This window comes from Ursus maritimus, unplaced genomic scaffold, assembly GCF_017311325.1.
Source record: "Ursus maritimus isolate PB19 unplaced genomic scaffold, ASM1731132v1 scaffold_2, whole genome shotgun sequence".
NCBI lineage: Eukaryota > Metazoa > Chordata > Mammalia > Carnivora > Ursidae > Ursus > Ursus maritimus.
In genome coordinates this window covers 57,335,363-57,355,907 of record NW_024424452.1, presented here as the reverse complement: position 1 = coordinate 57,355,907, position 20,545 = coordinate 57,335,363, and the positions used below count along the sequence as shown (strand labels likewise).

Below are 20,545 nucleotides of genomic sequence, written 5' to 3'. Positions count from 1 at the left end.
TTGATCACTCCTGAACAATAGAATAGAGTCATATAAGTTCTGTATTATTAACGACATGAGGTAAGCATTACCATCAACATTCTGTGACTCTTTCACCAACACCACAACCTATTGTATTATGATTATCTATGTAAATGTGGGCTGATAGTCTGAAAGTAAAATGAAAATATTGAAAGTTATTTGAAATCAAGTGGTGGAAAACACATGCATGTTTCTTTTTAAAGGTTTAGGGAGGTAGGCTCTATCTACATTATGTAAAAATAACCAAATATTCTGAACAATTAAGTGAAAGAGCCAAAGAGAAAGACCAATACCTATGATTTCACTCATATGTGGAATTTAAAAAACAAAACAAATGAACCAAGGGGAAAAAAAAGAGAGAGAGAGAAGAAAGAGAGACAAACCAAGAAACAGACTCTTAATTATAGAGAACAAACTGATAGTTACCAGAAGAGGATGGGTGAAATAGGTGATGGGAATTAAAGAGTGCGCTTGTCCTGGTGAGCACTGGGTGATGTATGGAATTGTTGATTCATTATATTGCACACCTGAAACTACTATAACACTGTATGCTAACTGGAAAACTTAAAAAATAAAATAAATAAATAAATAAATAACAACTAAATACATTTTTTAAAAATCAGATAATCTGAGGGTTTAAACAGCTTTATAAATTCTGGGATTCTTGAACAGTGCATGGAGTCATCATATGTTGAAAAGAATTACAAATATTTGCAATTTTGTAGGCTTAGATAATTTTCTTTTTTCTTTTGGCTTAGATAATTTTCTAATGATAATTTTAAATCCATGACTTATATATTAAATTATTTGACTTTTTTGAATATTTTAAATGTTATGCTTTTTTTTCTTTTTTTTTTTTTTAAAGTATGTGCTTTTTTTTGTTCTTTAAGGGCTACAAGTCCTCCTTCCAGACTATCTTCAGGAACGTTTTGTACAAGCAGCATTGAGCTACATTGCTTGCAATTCCGAGGGAGAGTTTATCTGCAAGGACAATGATTGCTGGTGTCAGTGTGGTCCCAGATTTCCAGAATGCAACTGCCCCTCCATGGACATTCAAGCCATGGAAGAGAATCTTCTTCGAATAACTGAAACCTGGAAAGCCTACAATAGTGACTTTGAAGAATCAGGTAAGACAACTTTTAATGTAACATTTAAACTTTGCCAAAACAAATACTGTATTGAAATGACTACTTTATCCTTTTGGAAGAATCTATGATTACATAATTGGAAAGCCTTTTATTTAATTTTTTTATTATTATTCTTTCAAATACACATCTATCTATAACACTTCTATAACTAGTGATTTCAGTATTTTTACCGAAAGCATATATGGTGCTTTGTGTTATTACTATATATTATTGTCACTAAAATCTAGCGGGCTCTTGAGCTGATGTATTAGTCATTTAAGAGAGAAAGACTTTGCCTTTCTCAATATATGAATTTATCACCTGATTTCTCTGATATCTCTCTAGACTTTTCTAGTGGCCCCTGAGTTTCATTTGTGTGGCAAAATGCGGAGAGCATTTCTTCTGTATCTTCTTTCCATTAACATGACTCTCATGAATGTGCAACTTCACTTAACTAATGATTTTTTGAATCAAATTTAGATCAATTTTGTTTGATTTATGTTTGTGGGTTTTGGCTTTTGCTTTTTCTGAATTTTTATGAGTGCATATATGTGTTTTCAATATTGTTTCTTACTGATTGCATAACCTATAATAGCTTTCATTTCATAAAACATTGAATTTTAATAAAAGATTAAGGATGTCTCAACATAAAATTAAAAATACTGATAAAAGTATATCTAATAATACATGAGTAAAGAAAAATTAAAATTCTTAGAGTGTGGGGAGTGTAAGTATGTAATATTTAGTCAAAAGTGTTAGACTGACTTTCAAATGGGCAAAAAGGTTTAACTGCCAAGAGGTCAGACTTATATGCTTGGGTATTATAAGTCTTCTGGTGATTAATTTAACCAAACATACTTTAAAAGTGACAAAATTTAACCTCTATTCATGATAAAAACCCTTAACAAATTAGACAAGGAAGGAACATATCTCAACATAATAAAGACCATATATGACAAGTCCACAGCTAACATCAGATAAGAAACAATACAATTGATTGTTAAAACAAAGCATCATCTTTTTGTGAAATAGAACCACCATATTATAAAATAAAAGGGTAGGTAAATAGATACAGGAAAGATTAATGAATTTATGATTTCTTAACATATATTTTGATCAAAATAGTACATAATAAATAATGCTTTTTGATTTTAGTAATATTTCTATTTATATAAACAGGAAAAACTGTCAAGAATCAAAGATCCTTATCCCCTTTAAATTGCTGGGAAACCTAATGAATTTCTTTTTCTATTATATATACATATTTTTAATTTTTTAAAGTTTTTATTAAATTCTACTTACTTAACATACAGTGTCATATTAGTTTCAGGTGTACAATATAGTCATTCACCACTTCCATACAACACCCAGTGCTCATCACAAAAAGTGCACTCCTTAATCCTCATCACCTATTTAACTCATCCCCCTACCCACCTCCCCTCTGACAACCATCAGTTTATTCTTTAGAGTTAAGAGTCTGTTTCCTGGTTTCCCTTCCTCTTTCTTTCCCCCTCTCTTTATTTTGTTTTTTAAATTCCACATATGAGTAAAATTATATGGTATTTGTCTTTCTGTGACTTATTTTGCTTTGTATAGTACTCTTTAGCTGATCCATGTCATTCCAAATGTCAAGATTTCATTCTTTTTTATGGCTGAGTAATATCCCATTACAGATCTATCTATCTCTATATATATCTCATATCTTCTTTATCTGTTCATCAGTTGATGGACAGTTGGGCTGTTCCTATATAATGCTGCTATAAACATCGGGGTGCATGTATCTCTTTGAATTAGTATTTTTGTATTCTTTGGATAAATAGATAGTAGTGCAATTGCTGGGTCATAGGGTAGTTCTATTTTTAACTTTTTGAGGAAACTCCATACTGTTTTTCAGCATGGCTGCACCAGTTTGCATTCCCATCAACAGTGCAAAGCACATCCAAATCATCAAGGGAGAACTTTCACTATTTGCAGATGACATGGTACTCTTTTTAGCAAATCTAAAAGACTCACCAAAAAACTGCTAGAACTGATAAACAATTTCAGTAAAGTCACAGGATACGAAATCAATCTACAGAAATCGGTTGCATTTCTATACACCAGTAATGAAGAAGCCGAAAGAGAAATTAAAGAATCAACCCCATTTACAATTACACCAAAAACAATAAAATATCTAGGAATAAACCTAATGAATTTCTAATTTCAAATTTCTCTTTCTAGTTTTTCCAATAGAATACTCAGATATCATGTATGAGACGTCTATCATGTTCTATTCATGTAAACCATCTGATGATTAAAAATAATCATGGAATGCAGCATTTTGAGGTAAATTACAATATATGGTAGTCTCCCTAGGGTTAAATTAAAAAAAAAAAATACTGGGGCACATGGGTGGCTCAGTCAGTTAAGCATTTTACTCTTGATTTCGGCTCAGGTTCCTGTGATAGAGACCTTCATTTGGCTCCGCACTGAGTGAAGAGTCTGCTTGAAGATTGTCTCCCTCTGCTCCTCTCTCTTCTCTCTCAAATAAATAAATAAATCTTCTTTAAAAATAAAAAATGAAAATTAAAAAAAAAAAACTTCCATCTCATATCACAGAGTTTGATAAATAGGTTAGACCAGGATATCCTCTGTGGAATTCACATCAGAATGCTACCCTTTTTATTTTGCCTTGAAAAAGTGTATTAAAATAAAAATCACCAAATGAGCATTTGGATTTTGTTTCCAGGTAGACTAGTATACTGAAATAGGGCAGAACTTCCACTGATAGTAACTAGAAAGGTGAATAATTTTTTACATTACATTTTCAAAGACATAATAGATCAGAAAAGCAACAAAACTAAATGGAAAAAGATTCCTGACAAGAGGTATAAACTGGGAATTCACATTTTTCTTTCCCTCCTTTCTTTCTCCCTCCCTTCCTCTCACCCTCCCTTTCTTTCCCTTTTCTTTCTTTCTTTCTCTTTCTTTCTTTCTCTTTCTTTCTCTTTCTTTCTTCTTTCTTTCTTCTTTCTTTCTTCTTTCTTTCTTTCTTTCTTTCTTTCTTTCTTTCTTTCTTTCTATTCATTAATATGATTAATTCTGTAAACATTTGACAATTCTTGATTTAGAGTAGAAGCTGAGGACTGTGCATTCCCCCAGACAAGAAGTAGCTGGTGGAAGAAAGAAGAAAGAGCAAAACTTTTAGTGGTTGTAGAGATCAGACTGACAAAATTCTAGATTCGATGGGCCTAAAGAAGTTTAGTTTTAAGACAAGGTTTTTACTGAATTTGGATAGTGCTGGATGCTATGGAAGTATTCAAAGGTCTCTGAAAGCGGAATGAAGTTTATCACAGACTTTCAAGAGCTTAAGACAAAAACTCTCTAGAGGGAGGAGCTTGAAAATAAAACTGGCAAAGATGGAAAATGATGAATTGACACAGCTTCTACAACTGCTTTTCCCTAGGGCACATTTATCAGTTCAAGGCAGAGTTAGAAGCTCAGAACCTAGGATTAGCTCCAGGAAAATGCTGCTCTTCCAGAACAAAGAAACCAGAAGAAAATTTGGCAGTTACAGTAGATCAAAATGAGAATATTGGAGACTCACTTGAAGGTTTTTAAATACACAGCCAGTCTCCTCTTTGAAGACATTTGCCTTTTTTTGACTCTACCAGGGGCATATGACTAAAGAGAGGAAGTGAAACCTCTGAGTGATAAAATTGAATCTTTGCAGTGTTATAGACCTGAAGAAGCAAATGCTCAAAAGGTGGATAATTGAAAGTTTGGAAGGACCACACTTTAACAACAGGGGAGAACCAGAGATAGATTGAGTCTTATACATTTATAAACCAGCACTAATACAGTTTAAATCCTGATCTTAAGGAGTGGATCCTAAAAAGGTAAACTCCCCATAGTGTCTGTTAAATATGAAGAGGGTGACCTCTCTTGAGGATGAAATCATTTTCTAAAGCCTCTGCAGTTCTTTTTATATCTGATGGACATGAAACCCTAATTTACAACATATGTGAGCACACAAGACCATGTGGCTAATGTCAAAGAGAAAAGAAACCAGACAAGTGATGTAAGATGATCCAGATATTAAAATTAGTAGGAAAGATTTTTGCATAATTATAATTAAAATATTCAAAAAATAAAGGAAAGAAATGATCACGTAGATGAAAATATTGAAAAGTTCATCAGAGATCTGGAATCTATGAAAGTAGACTAAAGGACATTCTAAAACATAAAAATACAGTATCTGAAATCAATAACTCAAAGTCTTGTTTGAATAGGAGTTTTGCACAATGGATGACAAAATTAGTGAAGACAGGTTAATAGAATAGACAAAAATGGAAACATTGAAGAAAGCAACAACAAAATATTGGATAAGTACACAAGTGAGATATTCATAAAAGTTCTAACATATTTTTGAATCTGAGGCACAGGAGGGGTAAATGGGAAAATGGCATAAATAATATGCAAAGACATAATGGATGCAATTTTTTTTTTAACTGAAATCCTACACATTCAACCTACAGATAAAAAAAAGCACAGCAAACACAAACACAAAGAAAGATAAAAAAAAAAATCTCAGATAGACACATCATAGAAAATCTATTCAGAAAAAAAAAGGCAGAAAACATTTTTTCAATATACCTAGAGAAAAAAAATTGACGTTACTCTTAATGGAGTAACAATAGGCTTGATTTATAAAAACAAAATAAAACAAAAACCAGATTTTGACATCTTTAAAAATAAAGAAAATAACTATTAATTTAGAATTATATGCCAGTCCACAGTATTTTCAAAAATGAAGGTGAAAGCAAAAATTTGTTCAGACAAGAAATGATAGGTAAAAACGTGGAAATGCAAAGAGGAAAAGGAATACTAGAAATAGCAAATATGTACAATTAAATACCAGTGAATATCAACTGTACAAAATAATAATGTGATGTGGAAATTACATATATATGATTTTAATATATTATAATAGTTTGAAAATGGGTGATGAGTGCAAAGAATTAATATTCTCAGTATTCCCAGGTGCTGCCATTGCTGAGGATGTGTTGAGTTATAATTGATATTAGAGTGATATAAATCGAGGATATATATTATAATCCCTGGGATAACTCTAAAATAAGGAAAAAATGTTTAATTGAAATCTAGAAGAATATCAAATAAAAGTTATTTGGTTATACACCCCCCCCCCCAAGAGAGACAATAAAGTAGAAAACAAGAGAAAAATCATCTGGATCAAATAGATACATGCAGTGTAAAGGGAAAGGTTTAGATTGTCTTTTCAATAAATTGTGTTGGGTCAGATATAATCCCACTATAATGGTTATTATATTAAATATTCTATTTTTCTTGTTACATTAAATATTCTAAATAAAAGACCACAGGTCTGGTTAAAATAACACAGCAACAGTAATAATAGTAGCAATAAAAGATTATTTGCTACTTACTAGAGACATGTTAAAGCTATAGATAAATTGAGGTTAAAGGGTGGAAAAATATGTAATGTTAACATTAGCCAAAAAGTACTAAATTGTAATGCAAGATATATTAACTGAAATAAAAATATTTCTTGATAATAACATAGTCAATCCAACAGGAATATATATCATAATTATTTATGTGAACTACAAAATAAAAATTGTACCCCAACAGTTAAATAGTCAAGTTAGACTTTATTTAAGACTATTGTAATAAAGGAGCAAGACTTACAGTAGGGAAAAGAGGTTGACCTCAAATCCTCTGAAACAAAACACTGGGATTAGCTCAAGGAAAAGTACTAGAAGACATGAGCAGGAAGGCTGGTCAACATGATTAGGCTAGCTGTGTTTGCTAACTGTTTCTTATTTAAGCTTGTCTTCTACTTTCCCACAGAGACTGGGAGATAGATGTGCTAGCTCCTTTTTCTCAGATGATTACATTTCAAAGTGATGACTCCCAGATCCTTATGGTTTGTAACATTTACATCTTAAAAGGGACATGGAAAGAATTTACAATTGCAAGTTTTCAGACAAAAAGGGAGATCAGAGGTCTGTAGTCAAGAAGAAACCTGTTTAAAATTTAGTAAAGCTGAAAACAGTGCTGTGAACAGAATCCCAAATACTGATTGTAAAATACAAAAAAAAAAAAAAGAAAGAAAGAAAGAAAGAAAGAAAGAAAGAAAGAAAGAAAGAAAGAAAGAAAAAGAAATTTAAAACTTCCACTATCATATGATTTCATTCATATGTGGAATTTAAGAAACAGAACAGATGAATATAGGGGAAGGAGGGAAAAATAAAACAAGATGAAATCAGAGAAGGAGACAAACCATGAGAGTCTTAACTATAGGAAACAAGCTGAGCATTGCTGGAGGGGAAGTGGGTGGGAAAATGGGGTAACTGGGTGATGGACCGTAAGGAGGGCATCTGATGTAATGAGTAGTGGGTGTTATATACAAGTGGTGAATCATTAAACTCTACCTCTGAAACTAATAATACACTATATGTTAAATAATTGATTTAAAAAAAAAACTTCAATCAAAAACACCATTGAAAATGAAAAGGCTATTTATATAAAGGGAGAACATATTTGCAATACATTTGTCAAACCAAGAACTCCTATGGATGAAATATACAGAAATCCTTCTAATCAATTAAAAATCAATAAAGAAATGGTCAAAATATTTCAATACCTTGAAAAAGAGGAGCTCCAAATGGAAAATAATGATATGACAAAATGTTCATTAGCTTTGTAATCAGAAAAAGGCAAATGGAGTCATAAAGCCAACCATGATAGCACTACACACCTACCAGAAGGGCTAAAATTTAAAAAAAGAAAAGAAAAGAAAAGAAAAGAAAAGAAAAGAAAAGAAAAGAAAAGAAAAGAAAAGAAAGGGAAGAAAAAGACGAAAAGGAGGGAGGGAGTAAAGGAAGGAGAGAGAAAAAATAACAAGTATAGCGAGAACTTAGAAAAACTGAAACTCTTACATAATAGTGCTGGATTTATAATTAATTCCTCTTTGCGGAAAAAAAAAAAAAACATCTGCCAGCATCCACTAAAGGCAAATACATCATATCCTTTGACCAACCAATTTCATTCCTAGATAGAAGTTTAATAAAAGAAATATGTACATATTCACAACAAATATACAAAAATGTACAAGAATGTTCATAGTAGCATTATTCTCAACACTCTGAAAGTAGGATGTTACCAGAATGCTTATTGAGACAGAAAGAGTAAAAAGTCATGGTATAATTACACAGTGGAATTCTATGAAGCAAAGTGCATACACGATCTACCCAGAATATTAGGAATAAATCTTTTAAGTATCAAACTGAACAAAGAAAACCAGACTCAGAAGTATATATACTATGTGATTCCATTTATATTAAGTGTAAAAATAGTCAAAATTCATCTATTCTATTCCAAGTCAGGGCTTTGGTACCTTTGGTGAGGCAGGGCTGATGGGATGGTTGAGGGTCTAAATTGGTTCTTTGGTGCTAAAAAAATCATGATTCCTTGCTCCAGAGGCTGGCTACCTGGTATGTTCAGTTCTTGAAAATTTTCTGAATCTATACCTATAATTTTTGTATCTTACTCTATTTATATCATAATTTAATACAAATTTAAAAAAATAAGAATGAGAATTTTCGCATCTAAATAATCAGAAGGACAGAATCCTAGAATAATTGAATTAACTAAATGTTTTTAAAGCTCATTACATGTTATGTGCCAAAATATGTAATTGGTCAAAAATTAATCAGAAATATTCAATGGCCAGAGACTTTGAACTACTAGTTAAAAGCTAGTGCTAATTAAAGTCAGGCTTTTTTACCAACATCACCGTCACCACCTCCCCATCACCCACCACCACCACCACTTAAAAAAAAAAAATCAGACTTTTTAATTTTAACTCATATGTGGGCTGCCCAACTAACTTTTAAAACCAGATTCTTACCATACTAGTTCAATTGTGTCAATGATATTTCTGAAACTATTTCTAATATTGAAAAAAATTGTATTTATTTATTCTAATTTAATTATTTGTTCCAATTGATATGTAGTATATTTAGCTAATTCATATTTAATATTCTGATTCATCACAGATAATATTGAGGTTTTTTTTTCAATTTCAATGTATAAAGAATTAACCCAAACTTTTTACTAGTACATTACATCTTTAGTAAAACCACATTCACTTACCCACTTGGAATCAAATAATAGGTAAAATACTGTTTTTACTGGACTTCTTTTAACACTAGTAAAGTGTATCAAAGAGCACATGTGATAGTTTTGACAAAGATTAGAATGTACATCTAAATTTACAAAATTCTTCTTTAAACACGGATAACACCATGAAGTGTGAAAATGTGTATATTACAGTGTATAGTAACAATAGTAACAACGCTAGTATCAGTTACCACAAAAAAAGGAAGAAAATAAATTGCAGATTTTATCGGGTCAGGATAACTTGTTTATAAATAGTTTTCTGTTGTGTGTGTTTTCTGCTATCACCAAATATAAAATTAAATCATTAGACCAGATTAGCATAGACTGCTTAGCCATTTTTATATTTGATTATATATAATTCATTTTGGTCTGTAATACAAGTCCTGGAAAATGCACCTTTTACAGCCTGCCAAAAAAAGTGTTTGAAAATTTCAAAATAGAATGTATTTTTTTTTCGTATCTTGCAACCTAAAAAATTTTGGTTGTGAGAACTATATTTAAATAAATCTGTTCATTCTCTACCCTTATATTTTCAGAAATAAATTAATGCTGTTTAATAAGAAATAATGATGGCATATATGTATAGTGAAAGAAAGGATACAGGAAGAGATGTAGGGAAATATAGATGCACATAATAAAATGAAACACACACACAGAAACAGTAACCAAACAAACTGATTTAAGTGTTTTGTTTAATTACGTAAAAAACAACTTAGTTGCCAATTACTTAGAGACCAATTCTATCCAGGTCTTGATCAATAATTCTAACCTAATGAAAAAACTGGAAATCCTTACAGTTTTGCAGATATATCTAAATAAGTAAACTCCAAATTTATTTTGATTTCGGTTATGCAACCATTTACTAAAGTTAGCAGTAAAGAACTGAATAGATAGCAATATAGTATCTTTTTCATATAATATTCTAAATTTTCCTTAATTATTCTTTAGATGAATAAGAAAGCTAATTATTTAAGCTATAACTATGGAATATAATGATACAAGTAGTAACTAATTTTTAAGTAATAACTAATCTTAATAAAAATAAAGGGATTGGTTTACATAGAGCACAAATCTTTTAGAATTTTTTTGACACAACATCTTTACTCTTTGGAGAAATTGCGTTATCACCAGGGTGTGGGCAATCTAAGGTGTATTGTATGCTGTCAGCATAAATCTTTATCAGAATCATGTCCTATTAAATATAAGGATATTCATTTGATAAACCAAGAATGGCAGCTGGGGGCCACCTTGTGATGGAAATTGTGTAGGTGTTACTTCTAAAGAACACTGTCCATTTGACACTTCATCTGAAAAATTGATAAAATTTCTAATGCTATCATGGCAAAATGTATGTACTGTAAAAGTTGGCATAACTTAATTTACAAATGTTAAAAAGTAATTATCTATTTCCTCTTGCCTTTTTAAAAAATGTGGACTATTATTAATTTTTCCCCAAAACAGTTTCCCCATCAGATGATAGTTAACTATAAGTTTATAGAAAAACAATATTTTCCAGAGAAAATAAATATATCTGAATAAAAAATTAGAATTTCACTAACTGTCCAGTTTACACGTTATAATCTTTAGTAAAATCTTACTGTTTCTTGCTCAGTATTCATCCTGTTCCCTGACACTAAAGTATCCCAAATTTTCTTTGAGGAACCCCCATTCCCATTCTTAGTATTGCAGTGTATGGTACTTAGCTCATACTAAGATCCAGAATTGCTCTCTGATTAATGCAAGCAAATCACAAGAATCCATTCCCTTAGCTATATAGATCAGTTTAAGACACATAAAAAATTGGGTCAATGAGACCCCGAAATATATTTCCTAAGAGTATTTGAAGGAGATGAAAGATTCCTAATTTTTCCACAATAACTATGGGGAATTCTATTAATTTTTCTTCTTAGATATGAAAGGAGACCATAGTCATAAGCCAGCAGAGAGCCGTCTTGCAACTATAGGAGTTGCTTGAACCATGCAAGGTGGAAGATATATTTCTTTGGTTACATCCTTGTGCTGTTAAATCACTCCTGCTACAAGCTCACCTATTCTTTAGTTTCAGTAGCATGAACCAATAAACTTCCTCCATTCTGCAGCCAATTATAGATGATCTGCCACATAGGTCAGGCTAATAATACTGTAGTACTAAAGAAGTTCAAAATATCTTTGGATTATAACATTAAAGTATATATTTTTTTCTCACTTGACCATTGAAAGTTTGCTGAGGATTTTGCTCTCTCTCTTCATTCTAAGACTCAGGCTGACAGACCCGCCCCTTTGTGGAAAAGTGATCATAACGGACAAGGAAAAAAACATGGCAGGCTATGTGTGTCCTAAGTCTCAAACCTTAGCCAGAAAGTGATACGTAACACAAATGCTAAATTTCATTGGCTAAAATGAGTTATCCTTGCTTGCCTCAAAGCGGGCTTTTTCCTTAAAAGAGATCCTTAGCATTTATTTAAAAAGCCGTAATGACTCCACACTCCACTGTTCTGGTCACTAGATACTCAATTTCCTCCTCTCCTCAAATGCAGAACACACATCCCTCATTCCCATGAGAGACAGAACGTTAGTCCCATCGTTTACTGGGTCCAGCTCAAACGAGTGATGCTTGGCAACATCTTAATCCAATCTAGATGTGCTTTCTTTTTTTACAGAGACATGAACCAAAGAGCAAGTTATGTGTCCTAGACTTACCATATACCAAGGTAGAATCAATCAAGAGAATTATAGTAAGCACTTCTACTCAGAAAGGGGGGAAACTGGGAACACAAAGCAAACTGTTGGTAGCAATTCTGAAATTCTATCCAGAAGACATTTTGAGGGCCTCAAACCTAGGGATGGAGAATATTCCTTAATTTATCCTCAATTTTTCTCCCTGAGAGTGGCTTACTTGTCTACTATTTCCAAATTCCAATATATGTGTGATCTTTCCATTCCATTTTCTCCTTGGCTATGCGTGAGGTGAGAATTGGAAAATGTGGCTAAGGAAGAGCTTTCTCAGTCTGTTTTCTGCCCAAACATTAAGAATCAAAGGTCACTTTAAATCTTAAACTTCAGATTTTTTTTTAAAAATCTGGAGTCATGGTTTCTTTGGAAGTACAACTTATGTAAAAACTTACTGGTCTTTTATCCATTTGAATTTACTCAATTCCATGGGCCAATAGCCACACCCACAGTTTTCCCTAAATGTGTTTTCTATATTTGTTATTTTTCTTTTCTTTTTTCATCCTACCTCTCTCATTTGCATAATGAGGCTTTATTAGACTTCTTTATTTGTGCCTTGTCCAATTAAGAGTGTTTACTGAGTATTACACCTTTTGTTGGGCATATTCCCTAAGACTAATTCATCTATTCTGTGATCATGACAAAAACATGGAGACCAGACGCTAAATTTTATATTTGCTATGGGATTGACTTATAACTGGCCATTGTTTCAATATCGGGAATTGAGAAACAATTGCCTCTTTCAACTCTATGTGATTCATTGCTTCTCTATTCAGACCCTTTTATTTCTGCTTTCAAAACTCACTAATTCTTTTCTAAGTTTGAGATAGCACATCAGACAGAAAACCAAGGTAATGTTACAAAAATGCACAATCAAAAATTTGCTTTGAAGTATGACATTACAGTTTATTTTTTTCCTCCTACCACTTGTCCATTGTAAGTTGGCTACAGAGTCTTCTTTATGTCTCTTCACTCCAGGACTGGGGCTGACAGTGCAGCCTCCCCGTGGTGCAATGTGTCTCTGTGACACAGGAGAATATCTTGCCATGGCCTACCAAAAGCAGTCATTGGCAACAGAACTAACATTCTATTTTCTGACGTTTTCCCTGGCACCTTGAGTTTATTGGGTACATGATCTTCATCCCCAGTTACCACAGGCAACAGTTTTACTAGTTGTTTCCCCACTGTTTAACCTGGATTGTCATTATTCCAGATCCGATAAAGTGTCCTTGACACATTCATGATCCACTAAGTCAGTGTCACAGCTGGAGGATTTGCTTTCTCCAGCAGTCTCTCCCTTCCATTTCTGGCTCCCATTTCTGTATAAGTCAACATCAGCTTGGTAGCACCAATAACAAACACCTCTAAAATGTAGCCATAAACAAAGTTCACTGCTGGCATATACTGCATGCCCACACAGGTTAACTGGTCTTTGCACTGCACTGTCCTCACTCCTGGATTGAGACTGAAAGACAGATGACCACCTGGTGTGGTTGCTTATGGAGGCAGTGGAAAGAGTGCAGTAAATTGTCACTGGCTCTTATCTGAATTGCTCAGAAGCAATTCACATTACTTATGATCACATTTCATAGCCAAGCCTAATTTCAAAGGGAACAGAGAAATGCCATTTTATCATACGCCTACAAAAGAAAAGGAACCAGACAGTATTTGTGAACACCCAAAATGTCAGCCACCATTGATTTTCAGATACAACTAAAAACATCATATTCTTTATCATCTAACTGTATAATCTTAAGTGGGAATATATGTTTTGTTCTTACTGTCTGAAATTCTACAGGCTTCTATTTAACCGGGATAGAAGTATATATTAAGTGAACTCTGACACACTGACACATTAGATCCACTGTACCCGCCATTTTGTCCAAACTAAATACCTGAACATCACATAAACAAGCATTTTCAGTAACAAGTTATGTGATCATTAGCAAGTCATTTAATCTCTTAAAATTTTGGGCTACCTCATTTGTCATTCAGCTACCTTATTTAGATTAAAGGAACTAGATATAAAATTCTCATTCTAAATTAACTACCACATGTACTATTGCCTTCTAACGGGTAAAGCTTTTTGGTAATCATATGCCTATATGTATAATGTACTTATTTTAAAGGGATTAGTAATTGGACTACAACAGTAAGGGAAAGAAAATAAGCTTTTTATAACATGAAGTCTCAATATGAGTCTTATAATATCTATGTATGTTTTAATTTATTGTGATAATCTTTTATTAGACACACTGTAACTTACAGATATTCTCAGCACTAAAGAAAGTATTCAGTTTCAAGACTGATATAGCAAAATCAATTTGGTTTCCACTACTGTCTGTTCTGATTGTTCAGCATTTCTGCTCTGATTCATCAATGCCTGGCTGTATCATATTTAATATATTATGAATATCACCTTTGCCATTACCAAATTTTATTCTGTACTTCAATTAATTTTTTAACATCATCTGAAATAAGATGGCTGTAGAGTGCCAAGCAGGTGTTTTATGTAACGATTCCTGATTTAGATCCCAAAAGGCTCTCTGCCAAATGCAATCTACCTGTTCTAGTTTGCCTGATGTATTTCCATACCTAGATCAGTGTCATCATCCCAACTATCTAAAAAGACTTCGATGTTTCTTGAGGACAGAGAAGATCATATCTCTTTGCCATTACACAAAAAAACTGGTAAAGTGTGCTATATTTAGAACACACACTGTACATCACAATATATGTTGATTGATGAATGGGATAACAAAATATATGTGTGGCCAGACATTGCCCAGGAATTAATTTTGGTGTACCTCATACACTGCCTCTTGGACTGTCACAGTGACTGTGACACCATTCATCTTTTCAATGGGTATACTCTAAAAAACAATTCTAAAAACAAAAATACTTTGCCTCTTATATTGTATTTTTTTACCTAGGTATTTTGAGGGATTTTTTTTGTCTTATTTGCTATCATGCAAATCTGAATAAGAGCATGAACTCCCATGTATTTCTCCTCATAATAAGATGATAGATGATATAGCTGCACCAGAACACGAAGATGTAATGCTTTTTTCCATCAGTTTGAATGTATTTGTTATGAAGAATTATCTCTCAATATATGCATGTGTTTGTTCTAAAGCTATCATAGTCAGTATTTATTAGAACTCATAATTTGGTCATCTATCTGGTTTAGTCTGAAACAAATCATTCAAGGTTTTGATTCAGTATCATAAGAAACAAAATAAGTGGTGACTTCATTAAGTGTTTTATTGTTTGTTTTCTCATATAGACATAGACTGTGGCAAAGAGAGGTTAATAAATAATACTAAAAGTTCAGAGAATTTTTACTGCTACTGTATGGTCGGTTTTATAAGAATATATGTGGTGACTTTCCAAGGTTGTGTGCGCTTTATGTTACCTTTTGGATCATTTTGATAAAGATGGTTATTCGTTTCAACTATAAACTGTAGGAAGCCAGGGCAAAGGCTTTGAGCACTCAGTGCATTTATGCCTTCTACAGTGACCTCATAATGCTCGCATAGACTTTGTTAAAATCTTCTAATATAGTATACTCGGTACTTTGTGTATTAACTAGTCCATTGTATACATTTAATGTCTTGATGATATTCCCTTATTATGACACACTAAAAAGTAATTCTATTCATCCCTTTTCAGAGATTGAACCATGTGTTCTAGAATTTCATTATTTTGCTAAAGCAAATGAATCAACTCTTTATATTGGGTGCAGAGTTAATTTTGTTGTCTTTTACATGAAACGCTTCATCAGTTATTTCACTGATAAATGAAGACAGCAGTATGTGGAATTGTAACCTGGGTTTTTAGATACACGCACATAATCTATTGGTAGAACATTACAAATTAACATAAAGTCAAGGTATATCCCATAAAATTTTTATTTGGTCATCAAATCTTTAAAATTAGGTATTTAAAGTATATAGCAAAATTTGCAAATTGCCAAATGAAATTGATATGTAATATAAAGTTGTCATTCACATTCTTCAGCAAATATTTCTGGCTCTCATCCTTATGGGCCATAAGAAAATTGACCTTGCATCACCCTTGAAATTAGATATGGCCATGTGACTTGTTTTGATAAAGGAAATGCAAGAGCAAACAATGTCATTCTCTAGAGGAAACCTTTCAGAGCCAGACATAATTTGTTAGGTTTGCTTCTTCTGCCAGAGCAATTGATGATGTTTCAGATGGTAAAGTCTCTGACAGTTTGTGTCACTGAAGGGACAATCCGCAGTATAACCCCAGCCACGCTGTCGTGGATATGGGATGTGAGCAAGAAATAAATCTTTTTTGTGAAGTCTAGCAGTATTTTAGTATGTTTGTTATATTGAAAAAACATAGCCTATGCTGACTTGCATATAAGAATAGACTATACTTGGCATTTCACTGTAAGTGAAAGAAACATGGAGATCGGTGTTGTGATTTATTTATCTAATTTTAAAAAGTAACATGAGACTTTCAGTTTGCTCTTTCTAAGAAATCATGATAAATATTTCTTATATTTTCCAAATTTATTATTTAATGGGTTTCGTTGAAAGTATATAGACCATTTAGACACATGTTAGATCTTATGCCCTTTACTCTAAAATAATGCTGCAAAATACTAATACTATGCTTGTATTTTGTCTTCATTTTACAGATAAGAAAGCTAGGGCTAACACATACTGTCATTTGTTCAACACATCTAATATGTGGTAAAGTTAGAATTCAAGATGTGATCTAGAGGTTGCGATAAGCCCCTTGTGATCAAAACTGAATACATGTAGGCAATGCATCAGATAGATACAGAAAATGGCATTGTCATTGTGTGTTATATGTATTTATATGAAATATGATATTGATAACTAATTTCACATGTCTTAAATTCACGTGTCTTAAATTCACCTAAATGCTCACAGTGAATTTTATATGTCATCATCTGCTTATTTCATTATGGAATGATGGAAAGCTCTAGAGCCAAAAGAGATACAATTTTTATTTAGAGTGAGTTGAATTCCATACAGAGTGCCTTCAGTCCCTGTTAATATTTGTTAGCTACATGTCAGCAGGTCCCTAATTACTTTTAAAGGTGGTAATCCAGACTGTAACACTAATTATAATGGTAGTATTTCTATATCTTTTTCTTAAAAAATCAATTTGTTCATTACTGTTACGATAATTCAAGATTTTATGTACATTGATAATTGCAAACTTGTGGAGCATAGCCGGATTCCTCATAACAAGTATTAAATCTGTGTGCAAGAGATATATTTCCTTTGGTTTAACCAATAGTTCCTTCAACCTTCTCTGTTCTCTTGTAGTGACACCTATAGCATGCACATAGCATCTGCCACACAGCTAAATGGCCTGTCACTGAGAGTCTCATTTAATTTTTGTTATCTTGCTAGTATGATCTTAACAGCTAGCTGTGAAGAAGAAATAACCCTCTGTTGGCAAAAGTCAGTGCTTCATTTAAGGAGTTGACAAAGTGTTAGTGGAAAGATCTTGAAGTTAATTGGCAGCAAAACAAATGTGTGGTGTTATGTCAGATTGTCAGGTAGCTGTGTTGTGTGAACTCTGAACAGGTATCATCCTAGGAAGGTTGACCAAATTTGTCGCACTGGCTATGCAAGATAACACACATAGAATAACAAGATAAATTTCCCCAAACACCACTGAAGCGTAAATACATGCCTCAACTCTTAAAACTGACAGGTGCTTTAGTGGCGTGTTTGTCGAGCCTTCTATCTAATGAAAAATCCTCTGCCTCATACAATTTAGTGTCGATTATTTAACTTCTATGTCCAGTGATGGGGAGCTCGGTGTACCCCAAAGTGAAGAGCATGAGTTTGAATAGCTCTTATTATAAGATTGCTCTTATTTATTTTGAAATTGTATTTATTCCCCAGTTTTCTGCAAAAATAGTGTGATGTTGCTGTGTGCTAAAATGTATATAATTCTGTCTAAAAGCCTTAGTCTTCCTCCCTGTAGTAGTACAGTTGTCTACTCCCTCTTCCATAGGTCACTGCCTTCGGGGGTTTGCATACAACTACCACATTCTCTTTGTGTGTTTGTTCTAGCAAATTTAATATTTCAGCTCTCTTAGATGACTCTTCATTTCTAAATCCTTAACAGTCATCATAATCCCTTGGGATAATTTCAGTTTGTCAGTAGAAATCAGAACTGAATACAGTGCTATAAATGTGGTTTCATTAATATAAAATAAAATAAATAAAATAAAAATAATTACTTCTTTTATTCTGGACATAAGGCAGATTAAGAATCTGTTAACTTTTTGGCATTTATGTCATACTTTTCACACACGCTGAGCTGTGAAAGCAATTTCTAAGTGTTTTTCACATAATCTGCTAGTCAGTCCCATCCTGTCTTTTTTAATTTTAACACATACACACACAGAGGTTTGTTTGTTATTGTTTTTATATAAATAAGTCCTTAAGGCTCATGATAGAGGTACATGGTGTCACTGTAGCATTAAACTTTGTTCTGGGTTTGGAAGCAAATGGTCATGAAACAAAATGTATGGAAGTTGGAGGGAAAGGATGTATCCTTTTCTTGGCTTTGCAAGCCTGGCCCTAAACATATTTGGAAGTATGGTTAGTATACACCTGCCTTTTTAAATAATATTTTTAATTTCATATATAAGCAGTATCCCAACTCTGAGCTCATCATTTCCTCTCCCCACCCAAGGACATAGTCTGCTTCTGAAATTGCATAAGGTGCACAATACTCTCTCACCCAACTCCAGTTCATATCAGTAAGAACAGGCAAGTTAACAAATGATCTCAGAATCTCAGACTTCTAGAACAACATACATTTATTTATCCTTTGCACTACCTGTGTGCTGTAAGTCAGCTGTCCTCTGCTCCTTATTCATCAGAGACCCAGACTGACAGAACAGTCTCTCATTTGAACAAGGAAACATTTCCCATGGTCCTGGCAGGCAAAAAAGAGACACAGCACCACATCGAATTCAGCTGGTGCCCATGTTTCAAAGGGAAGACAACTAGCTTGAACCAATCCATGCTCAATGTCTAATAACTGACAGTTGAAGCGTTATCAGAATTATTTTATTTTTAAGAGAGGTTACTTGTTATTCTCAAAGAATCTCTAAGTACTAAGATTGTGGATTATATAAATTAATGCAAGGAAAAGCACAAGCTGTGAGATAGATGCAATTTTCGGGTTATTTGGCAGACAGACTCTGAAGTCTCCTCACAGTTTCACAATCTTTCTATGTGGATAAATATATTAGAGATAAAATAGTATGTCCTACCCATCCGGGATTTGAATTCCTCCTATATAAGACTCTGAGCATTGATGGGTGAGCTTCCTAAGCTGATCAGATTACTTATACTCTTTGAAAATAGCCACTTCAACTTTTAGATAGCATTTTTTTTCCCACTAAATTCCACCAACATATATCTACTAGATTTCTATCCACTCTCTCCAGTTTTGTCATCTGGAGCTACACATAATGAATCCTAGTATCCTTTCCATTTAGTTTTTAAAGTATTTGAAGTGAAGCCATTTATTACCTTTATTACCACACTAAATATTTCTTACTACACTACCTTTCTTTCCATTATATGGCAGCTTCAAATTTCTACATTATCCTGCTTAATATCTATTTTTTAAAGATTATTTATTTCAGAGAGAGAGAGAGAGAGATATCTATCATGAGTGGGGGGAGGGGCAGAGGGAGAGAAACTCAAGCAGACTCCCCACTGAGTGTAGAGCCCCGGGCGGGGCTTGATCTCATGACCCTAAGATCAAGACCTGAGCTGAAATCCAGTTGGATGATTAATTGACTGAGCCACCCAGGCACCCCAATATCTGTTTGTAAACTTTCCTCTTAAAGTTTGTTTTACAGACACTTTAGGCATGACCTACTCTGCACAGAATGAAAAAATCAACTTGGATCTTACTTATCTAGAGAGTATTTCCTGACATTTTTTAAGTCTTGATGAAGTATCTTTCATCAAGGCAAAATTCAAATAACTTTTATTCAATATCAATTTGCTTTAATTAGTTCACATTTTACTTCAAATTAATACCAAGTCTGAAATGATATCTGTATACCAAAGCATTTTTAACAGTTTAATTAAAAAAATTACTTTCATATAATGTAATTAGCAGTTGCATTTAAATACCCTCAAGCCCAGTATTTATTATAAATGCCAATTTACACTGTATTATGCTACTTATGATTGGATAGTCTTATTTCTGTGAAAAAATATTCACCAATGTTTCAGTCTAAAATGTATTTCTAATTGTGCAATAAGAGCAGCAACAGATAAAATATCATCATGTCCTTAGATTCCATCCTTGATAATTTTTTTCTTTCCTTGTATCTTACTTTCTGCTAAAAATTCATACTTGTATTTTGAAGTTCTCAGATGAAATACAAGGTATTTACCATCAACAAGGTCTCC

At 32.9% G+C, this 20,545-nt stretch overlaps 1 protein-coding gene across 2 annotated transcripts in view; it reads left to right on the top strand.

Moving 5' to 3' along the window:
- The window catches only part of BRINP3 (BMP/retinoic acid inducible neural specific 3), a 361,285-nt gene that overhangs the window by 233,833 nt on the left and 106,907 nt on the right, over positions 1-20,545 (top strand). For both annotated transcript variants that reach the window (XM_008685663.1, XM_040636019.1), the window contains one exon: positions 912-1,148. In XM_008685663.1, coding sequence (XP_008683885.1) covers positions 912-1,148 — 237 coding nt within the window. The remainder of the gene's footprint in view (positions 1-911; positions 1,149-20,545) is intronic.